Raw genomic sequence first — 21,037 nt, forward strand, 5'->3', positions numbered from 1 at the left:
AAGGGGAAGGGATGTCTTTCCTTTGTGATGCCCTCACACACCCCGAAGGATGTCCTGCTTCATCATTGGGCCAAGCTCATTGTCGGGCCGGCGCTGCAATGCCTGACTGGCTTCCGTAAACAGGGCTCTTCGGTGGAGATCTTTTGAAGAAGCCTTGCGGTGAGTGCGAGTGTGAGGGCAGGGCAGTGCACAGTGTAGTGGGTTAAAATAAGTGTAGAGCTGTCCTATTCTTGTAGTATGTAGAAGGGGCCCAGTGCGGGGTAGGATTGACGCAGTCCGGCTGCTATCCTCTTCTACAGAGCAACAACGTGCTTTGCCTCCCCTGTCCGCTGTAGACTAATTTACCTCAGCAGGTTTCCGACCCCGGTAATAGTCTACTAGGGTATCTTCTACCTTGTCTGGTTATCACCCTCAATTAGGGGTTCCAGACACTTTAGTTAATGCACCACTCCACTTTAATTTCTATGGTCCTTATGAAGTGCCACCTGACCCGTTAGGGGCAATACAGGCACTAAACATGTCGACCCACTACACCTTGACAGCCCTTAAGTTACATTAAACCCAGATAGGGCTTCAATACCTTTTAATTGAGCATGTGCTACCACATCAATAAAGACAAACAAGAATAGGACAGCTCTAGACTTATTTTAACCCACTACCCTGTGCACTGCCCTGCCCTCACACACTCACCCCACGGCTTCTTCAAAAGATCTCCGCCAAAGAGACCCATTTACAGGAGCTCGTCTGGCATTGCAGCCCGGCCCGACTAGGACCTTGGCCAAATGATGAAGCATGACATCCTTCGAGGTGTGTGAGGGCATCACAAAGAAAATACCTCCCTTTCCCCTTTAGGAACTGCACACCTTTTTGTTATACACTCTCACCCATGTGCCACTGCAAATATTATTGAGTCTCTGAATACGAGATGGTTAAGTGTCAAAAGCCTCAAGAAGCTAACATGAGAAATGTCAAGACCAACGTCAGGTCGTATTGTGGCATAACAAACTGGGAGGAAATACACAAGTGAACTTTGCACAAAACGTATGACAACTGGTGACTTAAACAAAGACTGTTAGTCATGAAAACACAGAAATACCAAAAGGGCAGACAGATAACTTTTCACTGTACCCCAAGAACAAATAAAAGGATATCCTAAAGTGTAGCTTATAAGTTGTTGGTGTTTCTGGTACCACATCAGGTGAAAAATGTGTCCCTGCGCCCAGCACAGATGGACTTCACTTAAGGATGCCATCAACCACCCTGTTCAGCAATTCATATGGTTTCAGCTGCCACTGCTTGAAAATCTCCATGCATGGAGGTGCTAGTTGTGGGGAGACTGATGCAGGATCCTGCCCTGTTGCCCCAGAAGGCTGATAGGAGAACAAATGCTCAGGAGCATGAATACTTATCCAGTATTAGGGGTTTCTTTCATAGATTCACATGCCTGAATCATTCCCCGTCGTCGAGACGGGAGCCTCCGGTACATAGAAAAGTAATGTCCTATAGACATACATAGAGAAAAATAGGCCTAAGGGCCTCACCTTAGTAGCCTATCCGTGTCCTTATGTAAAAAGGACCAAACTCTTAGAGCCAGCCAATCAGCTATCACCTCCCTCTAGAACCTTCCTGACAGGAGCCCCAGTCTCTCAGATTTTCTACCGCACGTTGTGCTAGGGAGTCTCCAGCCTGAGTTCTCCTCAGGATCTCTTCAAAACCAACTTGTTCACTTTAAAAAGTGAGTTCTTTCTTCAAATTCTCGTACAGGACTACTTCTAGACACTTATCACTGCAGTAAGTGATTTATTTCTTCAAACTTCTGGCATGTCTGAATCCCAGAAGAAAGCCCTTTTCAGGGCCTGCTCTTCATGTGGGAAGAAAAGGCTACATGTTGAAGACACGCATGCCCTATGCTTATATTGCCTTTATCCAGACCACGTCCCTAAAGACTGTAAGATCTGTAGGTCCTTCCCTAACAAGACCTTGAGGGACAGAGAAGGTCGCCTGCTCATCTGGCTGGACAGGCTTAAAGAGAGGGAAAATGTGGAATCTTCAGAGGGGAGCATTTCTATGACCTCAGAAGTCTCCCTGAAGAGACCAAGGGTGGCTTCCCCTGGACCCTCAGACACTCCTCCTATGAAGGCACAAAAGAAGTCTTCAGAGGCAAGATCAACAAAATCTTCAGTGTCTGTAAAGGATTCTCAGACTTTTAAGAAGCCTACACCGTCGTCCAGCAAACTTGCGACATCCTCCTCGGCGCAAAAAAGAGTTGTGGCGCCAGTTTACGTCTCCACAGCGACGACGACTGTGTCGACGACAACAGCGTCGTCGGTTTTCTCGTCGACGACGACCACTCCTTCATCGTCGTCAGCAGGTAAACCTATTCCATCTATAATACTGCTGAAACCGTCGTCGACATCCAAAACCTCGTCGACGACGAAGATTGTCCCGTCGACGACGACATCGTCGATGAAGAGCCCCCCGTCGACAGGAATGTTGAAGACGTCGACGACCAAACCACCGTCGACGAGGAATGAATCGTCGACGAGCGCATCGTCGACGAGCGCATCGTCGACGATGAAAATATCGTCTACGGAGGCACCGTCGACGAAGGTCATGCCGTCGACGAGGGTACCGTCGACGGGGGAATCGTCGTCGACAGTGGTCATTACTGAGCTGTGGAAGAAATCCAAGCTGGTAGAAACGTCGTCTCTGACCCTGCCACCGTCGACAACACCAGAAACAACGGCAGGGGCTCCTGCAAAAGGTTCTGCGTCTGGCAAACCGACCAAGAAGCAGATTACACCAGAAACAACGTCACCAAGTAAGGTGCAAACTCATTTGCCTACGGACATTCTCCAGAGTGAGGAATCTGAGGAAGAAGAACTCCTGGATCAGGCTACTTCCATTTCAGACCTTCACGTGAAATGTCAGAGCACGGACGAGGAACAGGATGAAATGAGCTACCAGGAACACTCTTTCCAAGCTCATGTTCGCACAGAGGTCACCCCGATGGTATGCCTTCCTGCTTCAATCGTAAATGACCTTAAATACCTTATCCAGGACTACAAACAACGTTTCCCTGAAACACCGGCAACTGAGACAGGGGGCCCAACGCCTGCTACAAATACATCAGCGGCAGCCCCAAAACAGACACGGCCAGCTACTCAGGTCCGCCATGAGAAAGTGCCACCTCAGGTGATAGAATCATCAGATGAGGAGGAAGAACTGGAAGAGGGGGAAGTCCAAGAAATCCAGTCGGACCACGAAGAGGAAGAAGAGTATGTGGCATCTTCCCCAGCTTCACCCCAACCACGCCAAGCAGATTCACCACCAGTGGACATTGGCGGTTTCCATAGAATAGTGGAAAGAGCAGCAAAGCGATTTCATATGGTGAATGAATCCACTGAGTCCGAGTGCTTCTTACATGACTTCAAGGAGCAAACAAAGAAGACAACGAAGTCTATCCCAATAATAGAATTTCTCTGGGACCAGTGAAAGAAACTGATGCTGACGCGGCCTCTATACCTGCGGTTGTTCCACGCCTGGATAAAAATACAAGGCTCCAACCACAGCGCCAGCTTGCCTCAATGGGCACCCGAAACCGGATTCGGTTGTGACCCAGGCGGCCCAAAAGAATTCTCGCAACCCTTCCTCTCCTCTGTCAGCCCCACCGGACAAGGAAGGCAGGAAGTTGGACACAATCGGTAAAAGGTTTACAACGACATCGGCCATGACCATCAAGGTGGCCAACTCCATAGCCCTGTTGGGGCGTTATAACCGCCAGCTCTGGGAAGATATAGTCCCATATTTAGCGGAACTGCCAGACACAGTTCAGGAGGAGGTCAAGGCACTGCTTACGGAGGGTCAAACCTCGGCAGCTGAAATCGTTGATTGTGCCATAGATGTAGCCATGACGGGCTTTCGACAACTAGCCGGGGCAGCAGTCCTGCACCGTCAGGGATGGCTTAAGGCAACATCATTCAGACAAGAGGTGCAGACGAAGGTGCTGGACATGCCCTTCGACGGCCAACACCTTTTTGGGGACAAGATTGACGAGGCACTCCAAGCGATCAAGAAAGACACTGATACTGCTAGAGCACTTGGTACTTTGCAGGCAAGGAACCAGTCCTTTCGAGGCAACAAATCCAGGGGCCAGTCCTCCTACAGGGGATCCTATCAAAATAGGTCCTCTTATTCCTACCAGAATAAATCCCAATACCAACAGAAGCAGCAACAAGGTCGTCAGACTTCTTATGGGAGGTCAAACTTCAGGGGCAAAAACCAGAGGAAGGGCACTGGCGGACGCCAGTGACCAATTACTCCAGCCAGTCCAGCAACTATATCCCTCATTAAAAATTGGAGGAAAATTGACCCATTTCCTAGACAATTGGCATCTCATCACCACAGATCGGTGGGTACTTCAATTAATAAAATTCGGACATTCCCTAGAATTCACCACCATCCCAGCTGCAACCCCTCCCCGCAGGCTTCCACACAAACATCTACGCCTCCTGCTCCAGGAAATATCTGCGATGTTGAAGAAAGGAGCGATCAAACGAGTTCCATAGTCTCTAAAAGGGAAAGGATTCTATTCCCGCTTCTTTCTTATACGCAAGAAGGAGAAAAAGTGGAGGCCCATTCTAGACCTAGGGGCACTCAACTCTTTCCTGAAGAGTCAGTCGTTCAGGATGGTGACGATCCAGGAAATACTAGGCATACTGGAAAAAGGAGATTTTATGACATCTTTGGATCTCCAAGATGCCTACTAGCACATCCCGATCCTCAAGGGTCACAGAAAATTCCTGAGATTCGAGGTAGCAGGACAGCACTACCAATTCAAAGTCCTACCGTTTGGCCTCAAATCCGCACCGCGGATTTTCACCAAGTGCCTTTCACCTGTGGCAGCTTTCCTGCGTCAAATGGGTCACCAAGTCTTCCCCTACCTCGACGACTGGCTGGTAAAGGCACCTTCAGCTGCAGGCGCAACCGAATCCTCCAACGCCTGCACCAATCTTTTTCAGCAGCTAGGATTGACTCTCAATCACGAGAAATCCTGCATGACCCCAACAAGAAACATCACCTTCCTCGGGGCGACCTTGAACACGGAATGCGCAAGGGCATTTCCTTCGAAGGAGAGGAAGAACAAAATAATATCTCTGGCCACGGCTGTGGCATCAAAGAAGTCCCTAAGAGTTCGAACCTACAAATCACTCCTAGGAATGATGTCTTCTTGTATACTCCTCATCCCTCACTGCAGACTCAGGATGCGCCCATTGCAAGAAGCCCTCACGAACCAATGGACACAGAGTACAGGTTCTTTCGAGGACATTGTGAAGATAACACCACAAATATCCAAAAGTCTGGAATGGTGGAGAAATCACAAGAATTTGTCTATAGGACTGCCATTCCTACTTCCAGCAGCACCTCTGGTGATCAGCACGGATGCATCCCTGGAAGGCTGGGGAGCTGTCCTCCAGGACCTCCGAATAAGCGGCAAATGGACAAATCAGGAGAAGCAACTCCATATCAATCTTCTGGAACTGAGGGCTGTGTATCTGGCACTACAAGCCTTTTTACCACGCATCCAGAACTCCCATGTGCTCGTCAGAACGGACAACACCACGACGATGCACTATCTCAACAAACAGGGAGGAACGCGTTCGCTCACTCTATCACGCGAATCGCAAAAGGTCTGGAACTGGCTTGTACTCCATGGGATCACGCTCAGGGCGGACTATGTCCCGGGCAAGGACAACACCTTTGCGGACGCCCTAAGCATACAGAAATCCCTCTCCCACGAATGGGAGCTCGACAAGAGTACGCTGGATCTCATATTCTCAGAATGGGGAGTCCCAGGAATCGACCTGTTTGCCACCAAGGAGAACGCCAAATGCCCAAACTACGCAAGCTGGCGTCCCCAACAAAGGTCACTCGGAAATGCTTTTTCCATCGGTTGGTTCAGCGTATTTGCGTACGCTTTTCCACCATTTCCGATGATTCCCAGGGTCCTCAGGAAGATGAAGGCGGAGCCTTTTACCCTGATCCTAATTGCTCCGTTCTGGCCGAGGCAGCACTGGTTCTCGGATCTTCATCGCCTCTCCATCAGGTCACCGATTCGTCTGAAGCAGCACCCGAACCTGCTGACAATGTCCAACGGGTAGGTGCAACACCCGAACCTGCAATCACTCAGGTTATCGGCCTGGCTCCTGAGCACAGAGAGCTCTATCATCTAAACATCCCGCAGGAATGCAGGGACGTGCTGGCAAAAGCAAGAGCTGACAGTACCAACAAAACATACTCTCTAAAATGGAAACGATTCTGCATATGGTGTTTAGAGAAAGGCCTGAAACCACTCCATATCACACCCGAACAGATATTGCCATATCTACTGCACTTGGCACAGTCAGGATTGGCGCATGCATCCATAAAGGTGCATTTTGCGGCCATTTCACGATTCACCAGGACTTACAGGGGACCGTCTCTTTGGTCCAATAGGCTTATCAAGCCGTTCCTAAAGGGACTATATAGATCCTTCCCAAGACCTAGAAGGGTCCCACCGACATGGCACCTCAATTTAGTCCTCAACCAACTCATGAAGCACCCTTTTGAGCCCATTCATCGAGCTTCCATCAAGTACATCTCATGGAAGACGGCTCTGCTGCTCGCTCTAACATCTGCCAGGAGAGTCAGCGAGCTACAGGCTCTATCCATTCAGGAACCCTTCATGCAGTTCAAACAGGACAGGGTGGTGCTGAGAACAAATCCCAAGTTCATACCGAAAGTGCCTTCAGACTTTCACCTTAATGAACCGATGGTTCTACGTTCCTTCTTTGCAAACCCTACAATCGCAGCAGAAAGGACGCTACACTCCTTGGACCTCAAAAGGTGTCTAAAGTTTTACATAGACAAAACAAAGAGCTTCAGGAAGTCATCACAGCTATTTGTGGCCTACAGTAGGCCAAGGATGGGTATGCCTCTAACGAAACAGAGCATCTCAAGGTGGATCTCCTCAGCTATAGCATTCTGCCATGACAGGGCCGGACGGCCTTTGAGTGCTAATGTTAAAGCGCATTCCACCAGAGCGATGTCCACATCAGCAGCGCTGTTCGCTGGAGTGCCGATTTTGGACATATGCAGAGCGGCGACGTGGAAGTCACCGCACACCTTCTCCAGACACTACTGCCTGGATGCTGAATTTATGAAGGATGCAGCAGTGGGCCAGGCGGTGCTTCGCCATCTATTCCAGTGAGGTGAGCCTTCCAACATCCCGCCATCCGGGTATGCACATCTCTTGCTGTTATGATATATTAATGTATGCTAATGTTTCAAAGTCGCATGGTAATATGTGTATTATCTGAAATGACTATATAGCATGATTACATCAGAAATGTGCATAATGTATTGCTGACTACTCTGATTCAATTCAGAAAAGGGGGTGGTGATGGACAGAGTATCTGAATTAAGCAGAACACTCCTACCCAGTCCAAAGATCAGGGCTTGATCCATCACCGTTTTTTAGCTCACTGCACCATCCCAGCTCAGAACCTGGCTACATGCAAATTAGTCTGTCCCTGGCCCAGTGCATCATGGGAACAGGGCAGACCAAACTACCAAGCCAATTCTTATACTGGGAAGGAAACAAGCTTCCGGGGACCGGTTTCTGGCATTTCAGCCGTCTTAGGCCCGTCTTGCTTGAATCCTGATGGTGCAGTGAGCAAGGGACTCACATCTGAGTATACCCTTCCCCGCTTATGGTGGACAAAACAATTCAGAAAAGGGGGTGGTGATGGACAGAGTATCTGAATTAAGCAGAACACTCCTACCCAGTCCAAAGATCAGGGCTTGATCCATCACCGTTTTTTAGCTCACTGCACCATCCCAGCTCAGCTCAGAACCTGTCTACATGCAAATTAGTCTGTCCCAGGCCCAGTGCATCATGGGAACAGGGCAGACCAAACTACCAAGCCAATTCTTATACTGGGAAGGAAACAAGCTTCCGGGGACCGGTTTCTGGCATTTCAACCGTCTTCGGCCCGTCTTGCTTGAATCCTGATGGTGCAGTGAGCAAGGGACTCACATCTGAGTATACCCTTCCACGCTTATGGTGGACAAAACAATTCAGAAAAGGGGGTGGTGATGGACAGAATATCTGAATTAAGCAGAGCACTCCTACCCAGTCCAAAGATCAGGGCTTGATCCATCACCGTTTTTTAGCTCACTGCACCATCCCAATGGTGGACAAAACAATTCAGAAAAGGGGGTGGTGATGGACAGAGTATCTGAATTAAGCAGAACACTCCTACCCAGTCCAAAGATCAGGGCTTGATCCATCACCGTTTTTTAGCTCACTGCACCATCAGGATTCAAGCAAGCCGGGCCGAAGACGGCTAAAATGCCAGAAACCGGTCCCCGGTAGCTTGTCTCCTTTCTGGTGAAGAATTGGCTTGGTAGTTTAGTCTGCCCTGTTCCCATGATGCACTGGGCCAGGGACAGACTGATTTGCATATAGCCAGGTTCTGAGCTGGGATGGTGCAGTGAGATAAATAACGGTGATGGATCAAGCCCTGATCTTTGGACTGGGTAAGAGTGGTCTGCTTAATTCAGACACTCTGTTCATCACCACCCCCTTTTCTGAATCGTTTTTGGCCACTATAGGTGTGGCAGGGTATACTCAGACATGAGTCCCTTTCTCACTGCACCATCAGGATTCAAGCAAGCCGGGCCGAAGACGGCTGAAATGCCAGAAACCGGTCCCCGGTAGCTTGTCTCCTTTCTGGTGAAGAATTGGCTTGGTAGTTTAGTCTGCCCTGTTCCCATGATGCACTGGGCCAGGGACAGACTGATTTGCATATAGCCAGGTTCTGAGCTGGGATGGTGCAGTGAGATAAATAACGGTGATGGATCAAGCCCTGATCTTTGGACTGGGTAAGAGTGGTCTGCTTAATTCAGACACTCTGTTCATCACCACCCCCTTTTCTGAATCGTTTTTGGCCACTATAGGTGTGGCAGGGTATACTCAGACATGAGTCCCTTTCTCACTGCTCCATCACGATTCAAGCAAGCCGGGCCGAAGACGGCTGAAATGCCAGAAACCGGTCCCCGGTAGCTTGTCTCCTTTCTGGTGAAGAATTGGCTTGGTAGTTTAGTCTGCCCTGTTCCCATGATGCACTGGGCCAGGGACAGACTGATTTGCATATAGCCAGGTTCTGAGCTGGGATGGTGCAGTGAGATAAATAACGGTGATGGATCAAGCCCTGATCTTTGGACTGGGTAAGAGTGGTCTGCTTAATTCAGACACTCTGTTCATCACCACCCCCTTTTCTGAATTGACTACTCTGATTCAGGCATGTGAATCTATGAAAGACACCCCTAATACTGGATAAGAAACGCGTTGCTTACCTGTAACAGCAGTTATCCAGTATTGGTGTCTTTCATAGATTCACATGCAACCCTCCCGCCTCCCCTGGAAGGACTCACGTTTCTCTCTAACTGTATTGCGCCTACCTAGCTTGGTGCGTACGAAAATCTGAGAGACTGGGGCTCCTGTCAGGAAGGTTCTAGAGGGAGGTGATAGCTGATTGGCTGGCTCTAAGAGTTTGGTCCTTTTTACATAAGGACAAGGATAGGCTACTAAGGTGAGGCCCTTAGGCCTATTTTTCTCTATGTATGTCTATAGGACATTACTTTTCTATGTACCGGAGGCTCCCGTCTCGACGATGGGGAATGATTCAGGCATGTGAATCTATGAAAGACACCAGTACTGGATAACTGCTGTTACAGGTAAGTAACGCGTTTCTACCCTCTCCTGGCACAATCCAGGGCAGTGAGAATGACTTGGGCTCAGTCCAGTTTGATTTTCTTTACAACCCAAGACAGGAAAGGTAGCATTGGAAATGTGTACAGGGGTTCTGCATGCCATTCCAGCTGCAATGTGACTTCAAACTAATACCTAGGAGGAAACTCCAATGATGAGAATTATTGAGACGACATATTCTCTACTGTGGACAGTAGGTCTAACCAGGAAATAACTGCATTGATTGAAAAAGCCCCACACCACTTTGGGTTGGACACCACTCATGCCAGCTCAGTTCGTCCACTTTGGCATTCAGGGAGTTGTCCTCCTGCTCTAGACACTCCCAGAGGCACAGGGTCTCCTGGCACTGGATCTACTCTGCACTGCTTGTTGCAGTACCACATAGTGCTTCTGTTGTCCATGAGGACCTGCACTAGTGTCCCTTTGAGCATGGCAAGAAGGCTTTCAGGGATGACCTTCCAGAAGGTTGATATGGAGAGGACTTCCCTGGCGAAGAATAGAGACCTCTGATCTCCATCTCCTCTAAATGCCCCTCCTAACCCAGCAGAGGTTTGGATGAGGAAGTGAGAGTGGCCTTCTGTGGGCCAGTTTGGCAGCCACCAGTGCAGATCCTCAGACGTCTCTTTTGAGATATGACTGGAGTCAGAGAGGCAGTGCTGATGCTGAACTGACTGAGACCTGAGGGCCTGCATATGCCATGTGGCATTTAGGAGAAGGAGGATGCACTAGGCCAGAAGACCAGGATGCCTTAGAACCTTCCTCATTGAGACCCAGGACTGATCATGAAACATCGGGGTCATAGCCTGAATGTCACAGACTCACTAGGTTGGAATGCCACAGTGCTCAGAAGTGTTTCAAAGGATATAATTCTGTGCATGGGGCTCAGGTTAGTCTTTGGGTCATTGATGTTGATATCCAACGATATCAGAATGTTGGGCTGTCATCCAAAAGTGATCTACGACTGAATGCAGCGAGCCCACCTATAACAGCAGACGTGGGAATGTGTACCAATGACCGCAGTTGATGTGCAGCAGCCCCTGACATCACTTATGTGAACACTTTAGGGGCAAGGGTGAAGTGCAGTACAGGAAATTGGAAGTGTTCCTGGCCTACCATGAGCCACCGGTATTGCCTGTGGCACCAAAGGACAGGTATATGGAAATATATGTTGTTCAATTCTAATGATGCCATCTAGTCTTCTGGGGCCTCAGTTGACATAATCTGTGCCAGAGAGAGCATTTTGAACCTGTCCTTCTTCAGAAGTTATTCAGTGGGTAGTGATCCAAAATAGGTCTGAGGACTTTCTTCTTTGGAAGTAACTTCTGCCGCTGCACACCCATTCTCTTATTCCGGTACCCATTGGATGTCACTTTGCACAGCAAAAGGTTGGCTTCCTGTATCATTGTGGAGAGATATTCCAAAAGTTACTGCACAAAATAAGGGACCCCCTCTATGGGAAATACTTTAGAGACTAGGGAGAAGAGGGAAGAGAACCAGCACACTGTAAATATACTCCCTCATAGTCTATATATTCTGTACAATCAGACGTAGTTCTTATTAATCATTAGCATATGGAATCACACAGCAGTAAGAATTATTTTACCCATTGTATGTATTTATTGCACACAGTCCAGGGATTATAATAGTGTTGATTGTGCTTTTTGTATAGGATTGTTTAAATAATATTGAATGGAAATGATTATATATATCTTTTGTATCTGTTACATTTTTGACTTTGAAAAAATAGAAAAAAGATAAAAACAAAGAATAAGAAATGAAATAAAAGGAAATAGAATAATGAAGTGACATGAAAAAAATAAAAAGACAATGGGTAAAAGAATTCTTACTATTGTGTGATTCCATATGCTAATGATTACACAGAGATATTCCAAAAGTCGCTTCGGTGTGGAAGGAAGGTAGAGTGGAGTGGAGTGGAGTGGAGAGGAGAGGAGAGGAGAGGAAATGGTGGGGCAGGGCATAGTCCCGCTTTACAACCTGTAATCTCCATCTGTCTGATGGTCCGATGTGATGGATCTCCAGATGGGAGGAAATGTAAAATCCTGTCTTGAACTAGCCAGGCATGAGCCTGAGGGCAACTGAAGTATCTTGAAAGCCCATGCTGCAAGGGAGGAAGAACTGGAGAAGTAATGTCCCGGCTGGTGCCACATCCTCAGCCTTAAAAGTACTGCCGGGCTGGTTGTAGTACAGGCAGGGAACACTGTCATTTCCAGAAGCTAGCACCCTGGAATAGAATCTGAATATTCTATATTGATGTTAAATTGCTTAGACATGACAAGAGCCCTAAAGAGCTGTGGCATGACTAGCCTTGAATTGTTCTAGTGCCGAATCAGCCTTTTCTCTAAACAGGCTGGAGCTATTGAAAGTAATGTCCATTAAGTACACTTGCACATCACTAAAAACCCTGTAGACTGTATACAAATGTGCCTTCTGAGCACAAAACTGGTACCAGTAGCTCTCACAATGCAGTCTGTAGTGTTCATTTGGCTGGATAACTACTGGTTGTGCTTTTGTGATTTCAAAGCGCAAAATAGGTCTGGATCAGGCTGATGTCAGCTCGAAATAGAGATCCACATTGAATTGATAGTCGACTGGTGCTGTTGAAGTCTGTGTCAGCATGGAAGGATTCAGTGTGAACAGTGATACTGGAGTAAATGTTAACTATGTAGTCCGCACAGGCCTAGTAACTGGTTCTGCGGGGGTAGAACCCTGGCAGAAGTGCAACTGGAGACCCCTTCACTCTATGTAGAAAGAAAAGTATATAACGTGTTGGATGGAATGCTTGAATTAATCTCAGGTATAGGTAAATACTCGGGCTGCATCCCCGCCCATCGTTCTTTTGCACTTAATACCAACTCAGTTTGGTCCCAGCCATATGCAATTCAGTCTTTACCCTGCTCCAGTTGGAACAGTCCAGCCCAAACTGCCAGGCCATGTCAACCCTGAACAAGAACACCCATTAGAGGAGTGTGATCCCCATCTCAGTGCTCTTGTCTTTAAGGATGGAGATCTAGTCGTGCTTGACCTTCATACGCTTATGTATAGACTTCGTATTGGACTAGAAGACTTCAATGGGCAAGTGGAGTTTTCATGTGAGCAGTATCTAGATTCGAACTACAAGTTGGAGTGGGACCTCAATCAATCAATCAGGGAGTTTTAAGCACACTACTCACCCATGAGGGTCTCAAGGCACTGGATAGCAGTTCCGTTAAGTCGAAAAGCCAGGTCTTGAGAGCCTTCCTGAAGGTGTTCAGGGAGGGGGCGCGTCTGATGTTGATAGGGAGCTCATTCCAGGACTTGGCCGCGATATAGGAGAAGGCTCTTCCCTCTGTTCTGGCTCTGTAGATGTGCGGGGTTTCGGTGAGCGGAGGTTTCTTTTGGGTATGTGGAAGGTGATTCTTTCGTAGAGGTATTGGGGTCCTGTGTTATGGAGGCATTTGTAGGCGTTGGTGAGTATCTTAAAAATGACTCTATTCTTGACGGAGAGCCAGTGGAGTTTTCAATAGGTGTTGGCTGATGTGCTCATGTCGGGGATGCCGAGGATGAGTCTGGCTGCAGTGTTCTGTATCATCTGGAGCTTGCAGAGTAGATACCTGTTGATGCCGGTGTAGAGAGCATTTCCATAGTCCACTCTGCTGGTTATGAGTGTGTGGGTGACTGTCTTGCTTGACTCAGGGGATCCATTTGTAGTTCTTTCAGAGTATGCCGAGGGTGTTTAAGCAGATTGATTTAACGGCGTTGACCTGCTTGTTCATGGAGAGGGAGGAGTCTAGTACGATGCCGAAGTTTCTGGTGTTGTCCATGGAAGATGGAGGGCTGCTGAGTGCGGTGGGCCACCAGGTGTTGTTCCATGTTGATGGGGTGGTTCTGAGTACGAGGACTTCTGTCTTCTCCGAATAGAGCTAGAGACAGCTGTTGCTCATCCAGGATGCAACGTCCTGCATTCCTTCTTGGAAGTCTGGTGGGTGTGGGGTCCTTGGTGAGGGAGAGGATGAGCTGGGTGTCTTAGGATACTCTGCTGAGGTTGTGCTGTCTGACGGTGGCGGCGAGGGGGGGCATGTAGATGTTGAAGAGGGTTGGGCTGAGTGATGATCCGTGGAGTACTCCTGGGTTCGGAAAGGAAGGGTGGAAGTCTGATTCTTTAGCTTCTGCCTGTGAGGAACGAGCAGATCCAGTCGAGGGCAGTTCCTTGTATGCCGGCATTGTGTAGTCTGGTGGCGAGTGTGCGGTGGGAGACGGTGTTGAATGCTGCTGACAAGTCAGGTAGTATAAGGGCTGTGACTTGGCCTTGGTTGAGGAGGGTACGGATGTCGTCTGTGATGGCTGGTAAGGCGGTCTCAGTGCTGTGGTTGCTGCAGAATCTGGATTGTAAGGGGTCGGGATGGAGTTGTCTTCAATGAACTTTGTTAGCTGTGCGTTAACGGTCTTCTCAGCGATCTTTATCATGAAGGAGAGGAGAGAGCTGGCCCGATAGTTCTTGAGAACGGTGGGACCTGCTGAGGGTTTCTTAAGCAGGGGTATGACTTCCGTGTGTTTCCAGTCGTCGGTGAAATTGCCCGTCATGAAGGTGGCAGGTGTTGTAATTCTGGTGCAACTGCGGTGGCGGCTTTGTGGTAGATGTGCGGTTGGCATGGTCTGTGGTGGCACCTGAGTGTATGACTTTCATGGTCGAGGTGGTCTCTTCGGTCTTGACCGGTGTCCAGGAGGCGATGGTGGGCTGGCTGGTGTTGGAGGGCGCGGTGGTTGCGCAGTCAGGTGTTTGGTCGTTGAAGTTGTCGTAGAGGTCCTTGATTTTCAGGTGGAAGTACATTCCAAGCTTGTTGCAGAGGTCCTGGGAGTGGGTGATGTCCTTGGTTTCACTGGCGGGTTAGGTGAATTCCTGGATGACACTGAAGAGCTCCTTGGAGTTGCTTGCGTTAGAGAGGATTTTGTTGTGGATTAAGGTTCTTTTTGTGTTTCTGATGTGTTGATGGTATTCTGTCATGGTGTTTTTGTAGGAGGGGTGTTTTTCGGGCATCTTGTTTTTTCGCCTATTCTTCATGAGGTGTCTGCAGGTGCATCTGGCTTCTTGGAGGTCGGTGGTGAACCAGGTGGCTTTCCTGTTAAGTGTGAAGGTTGGTGTCGGTTGTGGCAGTGGGGGTGTCACAGTTGAGAGAGGAGTTGAGCTGCTCCTCTATGACTCTGCCCCAATTTCTTCGCAGAGGGCACGGAACAGGTTTGGGTGGCCTGGGTTTGTTGACGAAGAAGTCTACGCAGTGGTGGTCAGTCCACTGGGATTGCATGGTGTGGCTGAAGTGGATTCTGTTTCCCCCTGCGAAGATGGGGTCGAGGTTGTGTCCTGCATTGTGGGTTGGCGTGGTGACGAGTTGTTTCAGTCTGATTTTGGCGAGGTTGTAAAGGAGGGTGGTGGAGTTGTGGTCGCTGGGGTTGTCTAGGTGGAAGTTCAGGTTTCCGATGAGTATGTAGTGCATGGAGGTGATGGCATGGGGTGTGATGAGGTCAGTGATGGTGAAGGCGAAGGGGGCGCGGGGACCGGGGGGGTCTGTGGTGAGGGTGCCGCGGAGTGTGGAGTTGGGGCTGGTCTGGACCTGGAAGTGCAGGTGTTCAGCAGCGGAGAAAGCATCACTGGAGGTGGAAAGGCAGAGGGAGTATTTTTGCACGATGGAGTGTCTTCCTCCCGGTGGTCCTTCCCCTGAATCTTGCATCCGTCCAGGATGGCGATGTCGGGGGTGGAGGAGGCATTAGTCCACATTTCTGTAAAGAAGGCAACGTCCGGTAAAATGGTTTCAGGGAGGTTCTAGATCTCAAAGGTGTGTCCGTGCATGGAGCGCACCTTGAGGTGGATGCACTTCAGGGCATCGGCGGTGTTTGCGGCAGGGGCGGTGGTGAAGGTCTGGCCGCAGTGGTGGCTGGAGAGTTGGCTGTGGGTAATTATCAGGGTGGACTGCTGGCAGTTGTTGTTTCTTCTGGGGTTGAGTGTGAGGAGTACGGCTGCGTCATAGCAGTAGACGGTGGGAGACCCAGGGGTTCTGGCACTGGTCTGGTAGCGGATGGGTGGAGACGGGCTTCAGTTTGGCGCACCAGCAGCGAGACCGCGCAGCAGCCGCCATTAAATAGGGGAGGGGAAAATTCAGACTACAAAAGGCACAAACAACAATGACTGGCACAATCGCAGCAAGTGGAGAAACTAGGCACGATCAGTAAAACTGGCCCAATTACATTTAAGCACCTATGCTTCAAACACATTCTATTCTTGTGCTTGGTGCATGAGGGCCAACTTTTCCCAAGACGAAGAGTTGTGCCTGGAGCTCAAGCACCATAGACACACCTTGTGTGGGTCTGTGACCCACATCTGCTTTTTGCAATCCGGCATGGTTTGAATCCTGTTGTCTTTGGTAAGGATGTTGTTCCAGAACACACTGGTTGCAAATTTGAGTCTTTGGATGGCCCCTGAAGTTGAGAGTGGAAGTCCGGATCTGTATCGAAGGATGGAGAAAGAAAGGAACTGATGTCAGCATGCACTGTGGTCGATATATACAGCTTCACTCCCTGACTTCCTTGGTAGTATAGAGTCCTTGGGGAGCCACACACCTATGAGTTCGCAAGACAATTTCTGTCACATTCTCTGGATTTAGTTTGGTGTGTGGGAGTATTCTAAAGGTGAGGAATCTAGGGTCTGAAGTATTTATCAGAAAAACTGGGTACAAAATACTCCATTCTTTACTATATTACTTATGCACAGTGAATTATATAGTATTTCTTTATTAATTATACTGTACAATTTCACGTACAAGTTATTAAAACACTGTGCAATAGAATATGGTGAAAGAGGAGAGGTAGGCAAACCTGAATAAACATTAAACAACATTTTAAGGTGATAGGAGCTGGAAGTTGGTTTTAAAATATGTTGAGAAAGAGATAAGTGCGACACAGCAGAGGTCTTCAGAATATTGAAACACAAAGGAATTGGGTAAAGTGTCTACTTCCTAGATTTGGATCTGTGCGATCACTTGAGCGTTTAATTTCAAATGGTGCAGACTTTGCATGAGAGGGAGCCCTGACAATGTGGCGGCTTATTATGTAGGGAGGCGATAAATAACGCAAAGCGAGCCTAGCGCTTTTTTATATATCGCCGTTTATCGCTGGAATTTATCGCCGTGGTAGCTCGTTATTAACAACGCGTTTCCCCAGGGTGATAAAAATACCAGCGATAGAGGGGAAATCACAGTTTTGCAGGGAACATCGCTGGTTTTCCAGCGATGTTCCCTGCAAAAGGGCAATAACCTTGCTGATACGACCCTGTGGTCGTATCAGCATAATCCACCCCCTATGTTAGGGATAGCTAAGTCCCTATTGTAGCAGACGTTAGATTTTGGCGAAAAACGCTGTTTTTGCCAAAATCTAACGTGTGCAAAAATCTTGTGGGCTGCCTTGTAAATTTTGCGATGTAAACATCAGCGATATTTTACAAGGTAGTCCATTGGGGTATACGCCCAGTGACGCCCACTTTGCATCTCATTAGAGATGCAAAGGGAGGCGTCAGGAAAAAAGATGCTAACATGCGATTATGCATGTTAGCACCCTCTTGTAAATAGGGCGATAGTTTTATCTCTGTTTTTTGGCTTTTTAAGCCGAAGAAGCAGAGATAAAGCCCTTGTTAATATGCTCCGTGGTTTTGAGGGGAACTCAGGCTAGTATGATGATAATGGGGTTACGTGGTGTTTGTTTTAATCCTTATGATGAGTTAGTGGCATTCCCTCCATCGCTGTGGTAGGCGACCAATAAATGGCCATTGGTGCAAAAGACAATGGGAAGTATTAACGATTTTACATTGAGAAAGTATTACAGATTTTTTCATTATAGATAGAGCACAATTGTTAGTAAGTGTTTTAGGTCACTTAAAAAAGATGTACTCGTATTAAAAGTTAGGAATTTTGCATTAGAGACAAGTATTGCAGTTATCCCAATCAGGGTAAATTGTGTTGGGCATCTGTAGATGGGTAAAGTGTTCTATTGGGTCCAGAGGGGGCTATCTGAGCAGCATGTTCTTCAGTTTTTTGTGTATTTAAGAGTGAGACAATGTTTTTTCCAGTGTCATTCTTGTGTACCATGATGCCCGGTCTTCTTTCCTACCAGTGGCCATACTTCGCATATCCATGTTGGTAGATAAATATGGTTATATCTCAGTAAGTCTAGAAAATACTTGAAATGTGTTGAAATATCCAAATAGTCAAACACGATTTGTTGAAACAATATATGCAATACATTTAAAATTAATTTTATTCATCCTACAGTACTATACATGAATAAGTACTGATGGTGGTCCATACAAATGCAACTGTTTACATAATTCGTATCTTTTGCATACGTTTGATCCTAAAATATTTATACTTAATGTCTTATAACATTCCTATATTGTAATACAATGGAATTCAGTTTTTATTACTACTGTGATAAATAAGAGTGTCTTTATAATATAATTTCACATACTGTAAGGTCAAAGACAAAGTATATACAAAATGGTAATATCTCAAGAGTGGTTACTAAATTACCAGTGATGAGTTCAGGAATTAGGTAGAAACAAAGTATTTATCAAGAGGTGATAACTTAAAATGTAAACAGTGGTTTTTTATGATCAATCTTTCTTGTACATTCCGTGAAAGGTGACGGGAATGTTTGTGTCGACCTCTGCTCTAGCAATTTCGCTCATGTCTTTTGCATTCAATATTAGGAGGAATGCAGGCTTCTGTCCTGGTCCAGGGTTGATGACTACACTCAGCACCACTCCTGTGAAATTAAAAGGGAACACGTTTAATTAATTACCGACATAATAAAATGGTATTCGATTAAACAGTGGTACAAATAACTCCCCAAAACATTAAATACTTTTCATTACCGCTTGTTAGCTTAATGTATATTTATTTATCCACATATTTTTATTCTTTGGTTAAGTGCTCAATATCAACTTTGGAAAGCATGAGTACTCCAGGAGGAGATGCAAGGAAGGGAGAAAGGAGAGTATCACTCCAAGAGTATAGTCAGTCAGTAGTAGTCGAGACCGCATCCTTGTAAAAAGATGACCTTTGTCAAAGATTTTGCTGGTGCAGAAGACAAGTTCACATAATTTGTATAGGATGATGAGGCCCTAATCGGTCTTTGGTGTCTCACCATTAGGTGAGGAAGTGTTCAGAATCCTGGAAGGCCCTAAAGCTGCCCGTTGGCCATTTTAAGGTATACACGAATAGTGGATACCAATGGCCCTCAATGAAGCAGTGAGTTTTAGGGAATTCCTGAATTTGAAGAAATCATTGTCCAGCTTCAGAGATGATGGTAAAGTATTCCATAGAGAGGAGCCTTGAGTATGTAGAGATTGTCTGCCAAATCTATGGTCTGTCCGATGGAGATCATTTATATTTGGCAGCCTTACCTTCTTATAGGTTGGTAACGAGTAAACATCTTGGCAAGTTAATGTGGGGAGAGCCCATGTACAGTTTTATGGACCATACAAAGGGTTCGGAATTGTGACCTCTGCTTTACAAAAAGTGATGGATGGAAAGCTTCAAGAAATCTCAGCCACTGGCAATTACTCAGAGTCCAATCCCAACCCCATTGTTATTTTGCACACCATGGCACCTCAGTTTGGATCCAGCTATACGCAAATCAGTCTTGACCCTGCGCCAATGGGAACAGTTCAGCCCAAACTGCCAAGCCAGGTTCTATCTGATCCGAAACACAAACAACACCTGACAGGTTTTGCCCTTGTTATGGGCTCATCAACGGGGTATAGCTTGGTTCCAGTGATACTGTGTGCACGGGACTCACAACTGGGCATACCTGTCGAACTTACGGCGGCATACAAAAGTATTCACAAAGTGATGGATGGAATGCTTAGATATCTCCTTTATCTGTAGCCAATGGAGAACATTTATTGGTGTAATATGTTCTCTCAGTTTTAAGCTGAATATTAGTGGAGCAGGATGATTCTGAACTTTTGTAATTTAGAGAAAAGTTACATGGGAGTCCTGTTTAGATGCCATTGCCGTAGTCCAAGAAGGACAGGATTACTTGCGAGACTGCATTTTGGTTTCTGGAAGTGCTTGCTGATAAACTTTATTTCAATTTTGTGCTACCAGGCCATGGGGAGCAGAAGGGGATGGGGAGCTTGTGCTCAGAGCAAGCTTATCTGTGTCCAGAGCTGAACCTGTAACAGGTTCATCATCAAGTCTGAGATGGAGCTGCATGTCGCAACCATTTGTTTGGTAACCAATGTTGCGGGTGTCAAAAATCAGTGAGTGGTGCCAAGTAATTATTCAATAGCGTAGGTGACAAAACTAATCCTTGAGTTATTCTAGTTTAGACACTGGCCTTCTAGAAAGGAAGGTCAAGTTTGACTTGATGCATGTGGTTCAGGAAGTAACTATTTTAACACCATTCTGACTGTTGCAACCCTTTTGAGGAGTGGTTCGTGATCAATGGTACAAAATGTAGTTCAGGTCTTACCAAATTAAGGCACTGATTTGCCTTTTCCGGGTGAAAAAGTAACATCTCCATATTGTTGAGGAGCATAGTCTCAGTTACTCATTAGGGTCTACAACCAGACTGAAAGTCATTTAGCAGGCCACTAGACTTGAGACGAAGTGAAGGTTGGTGGGTAATGACCATTTAAGGGCTTGTTGGCACAGGGAAGCCCTGAGATTGGGTCTGTAGTAGGAAAGGTTTTCTGGGTCAGCAAAGGATTCCATCAGGTGAAGACTAAAGAATGCATGCTTAATGGCAATGAGAAATGTCTCATGTGGTGATTAGGTTTCATTAGGCAAAAGCAACAAATAGATTTTTGATTGTCCCTGCACAACTCCCAAGAAGGAGTGTTACTTTTTTTTTTAATGATTTGGGGACTGGGATCAGGGATCTTCCTTCAGGGGAGTACTAACAATAAAGGAACATGACTAGTCAGTGAAAGCGATGTGGTTTATGTTCAGTTTAGTAGACAGCCAACTGGGCCACCTTCTGTAAGATGACTGTAGACCACATGTAGAAGTTCTGACAGCGTCAGCAGGGATAATTTTGCTAAAAAACTGCTTCCATCAACCCTAATGCCAATCGTGCCACCCACTCTGCATTATTTTTTCTTTTGCAGAAATTTCTTTCAAGAGAGCAGAACAAAATGTAAATGAACGTGATGCTCAGGGAGTTTTCAGGGCAGGG

General features: G+C 47.0%; 1 protein-coding gene across 1 annotated transcript in view; it reads right to left on the reverse strand.

The window, feature by feature from the left end:
- Nucleotides 1-18,101: 18,101 nt before the first annotated feature.
- RPE65 (retinoid isomerohydrolase RPE65) overlaps nucleotides 18,102-21,037 on the reverse strand; it is a 171,167-nt gene continuing 168,231 nt past the window's right edge. The window contains exon 14 of the mRNA XM_086936250.1: nucleotides 18,102-18,619. Coding sequence (XP_086792376.1) covers nucleotides 18,468-18,619 — 152 coding nt within the window. The 3' untranslated portion in view covers nucleotides 18,102-18,467. The remainder of the gene's footprint in view (nucleotides 18,620-21,037) is intronic.

Source organism: Lissotriton vulgaris, chromosome 1_1 (genome assembly GCF_964263255.1).
Source record: "Lissotriton vulgaris chromosome 1_1, aLisVul1.2, whole genome shotgun sequence".
NCBI classification, from domain to species: domain Eukaryota; kingdom Metazoa; phylum Chordata; class Amphibia; order Caudata; family Salamandridae; genus Lissotriton; species Lissotriton vulgaris.